Consider the following 2,347-nt stretch of genomic DNA (forward strand, 5'->3'; position numbering starts at 1 on the left):
ACCTCATGGAACACTACGATCAGGACACGGCCGCTCGCAAAATGGAGGTAAGTTGTCTCACCCCTAGTGTAGCATGTAAATACAGACACTGTAAACCAGTTTTTTTGTGATACCTGTTGCACTGAATGACGAGGCAGATAATGTTTAGTGACTAGGTATTTCTCTGTATGTTTCAGCATGAGCTCGAGCTCCTGGGCTGTATAAGCACTGTGTAAAGGGAGCTATAGACTTCCTTCCCCCCTCCTCCACCTTGGATCCTGTGTTAGAGTGGAAGAGGAATGGGCGTAGCACAGCAATGTGGCTGTTCAGAGGTTTTTGGCAAAGCTGATCACATACAGCCTTTACACAGAGCAATTGTTGAAATTCTCCGGGGAAATAGCTTATGATATCCTGCCCTGCCTGAACTCAGGTAGCACAAAAAGCATGTTTAGAAGTTGCTCTTTGTTCTTCTCTCAGCTTATATCTACTAAGGAGAGGTACCTAAACTTGTTCTTAGCCCTGTTCTCCATTGTGGCTTTTGTATTCTCTTGTGTTCTGGCTTAATGCTGAAACTTCTGATTGAAAGAGCAGCTTTAGTCTTTCTTTTTTTATTTAACTGGAAACAAGCACTTTTCTTACCTGAACTTAAGTGTGGCTCCCTTGAGAACATGCCACGTTCTGGGAAGGCTTTGCCGATAGCAATACCCGTAAAGGGCGAGAGCCTCTCTGGGTGAGAGGCTTGTAAAACAAGTTTTAAACCTGTTTTAATAATGCCTTTTCAGTGGTAAGAGGAGGGGGAACATCTTAACACAGGTCTTGAAAAGCTCAGTGTCTTGTGCTGTGCAGAGTGAAACAGAAGTTGAAAATTAAGTTTCTTGTTTAAAAAGAAATTATAGGTGGTATTGGAGGTGGTTATGGTTACTAAAATCTTATTTGCATATTCTCTCCTAGGCTTGGAGGAGGAGCTTGGTTCAGTTGCCAAAACATGTTTTTAGTGTTGCTTGGGATAATCAGGATTCCCTGTTTGGCTGCCAGCCTGGAATGGCACAGGCTTTGGTCTCGCATCACGTTCGTCAGCCCAGTGTGGATGTGTGGGAAATTCTGGTATTGAACGTTAAGACATCTTTGTGCAAGCAGCTGAATTCAGCTGCAGATCTCTAACAAATTGTGGGCTTCTAGATTGGAAAGCAAGCTCTAGGCTTCAGTTGTGAACTGTGCAGTGCCTTCTCTAGTCATATGTCAGGAATGCTTTCTGCAGTGTCAGCCACTTTATCTCCTCAGGTATGTTGGCTGCTGCTTCTTAACTGGTGTGTCTTAACTGCAACTGTTGAGCCAGCCCTTGTCAGTATTTGTGCCTTCCAGTCATGCTGCTGTTAGGGCAGAGAGACCACAGGGCCATTTTTATTAGGTTGCTGTGACTGACTTTTCAGAAGTGTCAGTACCTTGTGTCTAGTGCATGCCTTCTGTGTGGAGGGACTTCCTTCTGGAAAGGGTTCATGGCTTACCTGCCCTTATATAGCTACTTCATGAAAAATGGTGTGGTAGTGAGCAGGTTTGTTGTTTTCTCTCTTTTTCCATCTTGTCACCTTTATAACAAAGCACCTCTGACTACTGCCATGGTTGATCACTACTCCACCAACTGAGTGGTTGGCTGTGGGCAGCAGCAGTGTCTATTAGGATTTGATTTCCCTCCCCTGTTTAATTTGCTTCCTAGTCTCTGTCATCACCACTGCCAGGCCTCTAATTTGGTATTCCTCACTACTCGAGTCCTGTGCAGACATTTCTAAACTACCCAATGTGTATGTGTGCTGGCCTGTCTGCCTTGATTGTGATCGAGCAGTGCTGACTGACTCTACTTGGTCCTGCTGAGTTTTTAAGACAGCTGCTTTACTGGTGAAAGGGTAAGGAAGTTTCCTCCCATTCTGTGTAGGTAGCGTTGAATCTGTTGCTAGCAGTTAGATTCAGAATGAATATGGTAAGTGTACAGTTGTTCATTGCTGGGCCTTTTATCTGAGACACCAGTGTGTACCAATGTCACTTACAGGTTTTGATGTGTTCCTACATGGTGTTCAGTAAGGGCACCAGTATATTTTGTCCGCAATTGATTGCAACAGAGAACCTTCTCAAGATTGTCAAAGGGTTCTGTTTTTCAGGCAACTTGGTGTTGGAGCAGGGGAGGACAAGTTACTGACTCCTGGAATAGTGTTTAATTTCACTTTCCAGCCATGGCAGTGGGTTGAGAGGTGAAGGAGACTTCTGCTTTTTAAGAGGTTGACTTTTTCTGTAATTGGTAGCACTAACTTCATTCATACCAAAGAAAGAATTTTAATAGTCTATTGGCTAAAACGTCTTTCTTTCGATCCTCAGC

General features: G+C 43.9%; 1 protein-coding gene across 1 annotated transcript in view; it reads left to right on the top strand.

Moving 5' to 3' along the window:
• FZD6 (frizzled class receptor 6) overlaps window positions 1-2,347 on the top strand; it is a 23,027-nt gene that overhangs the window by 128 nt on the left and 20,552 nt on the right. Inside the window, 2 exon segments of the mRNA XM_009077048.1 lie at window positions 1-3; window positions 5-47. The exon segment at window positions 1-3 is cut by the window's left edge and continues 128 nt beyond it. Coding sequence (XP_009075296.1) covers window positions 1-3; window positions 5-47 — 46 coding nt within the window.

The sequence above is a fragment of the Acanthisitta chloris genome, unplaced genomic scaffold (genome assembly GCF_000695815.1).
Source record: "Acanthisitta chloris isolate BGI_N310 unplaced genomic scaffold, ASM69581v1 scaffold13346, whole genome shotgun sequence".
Lineage (NCBI taxonomy): Eukaryota > Metazoa > Chordata > Aves > Passeriformes > Acanthisittidae > Acanthisitta > Acanthisitta chloris.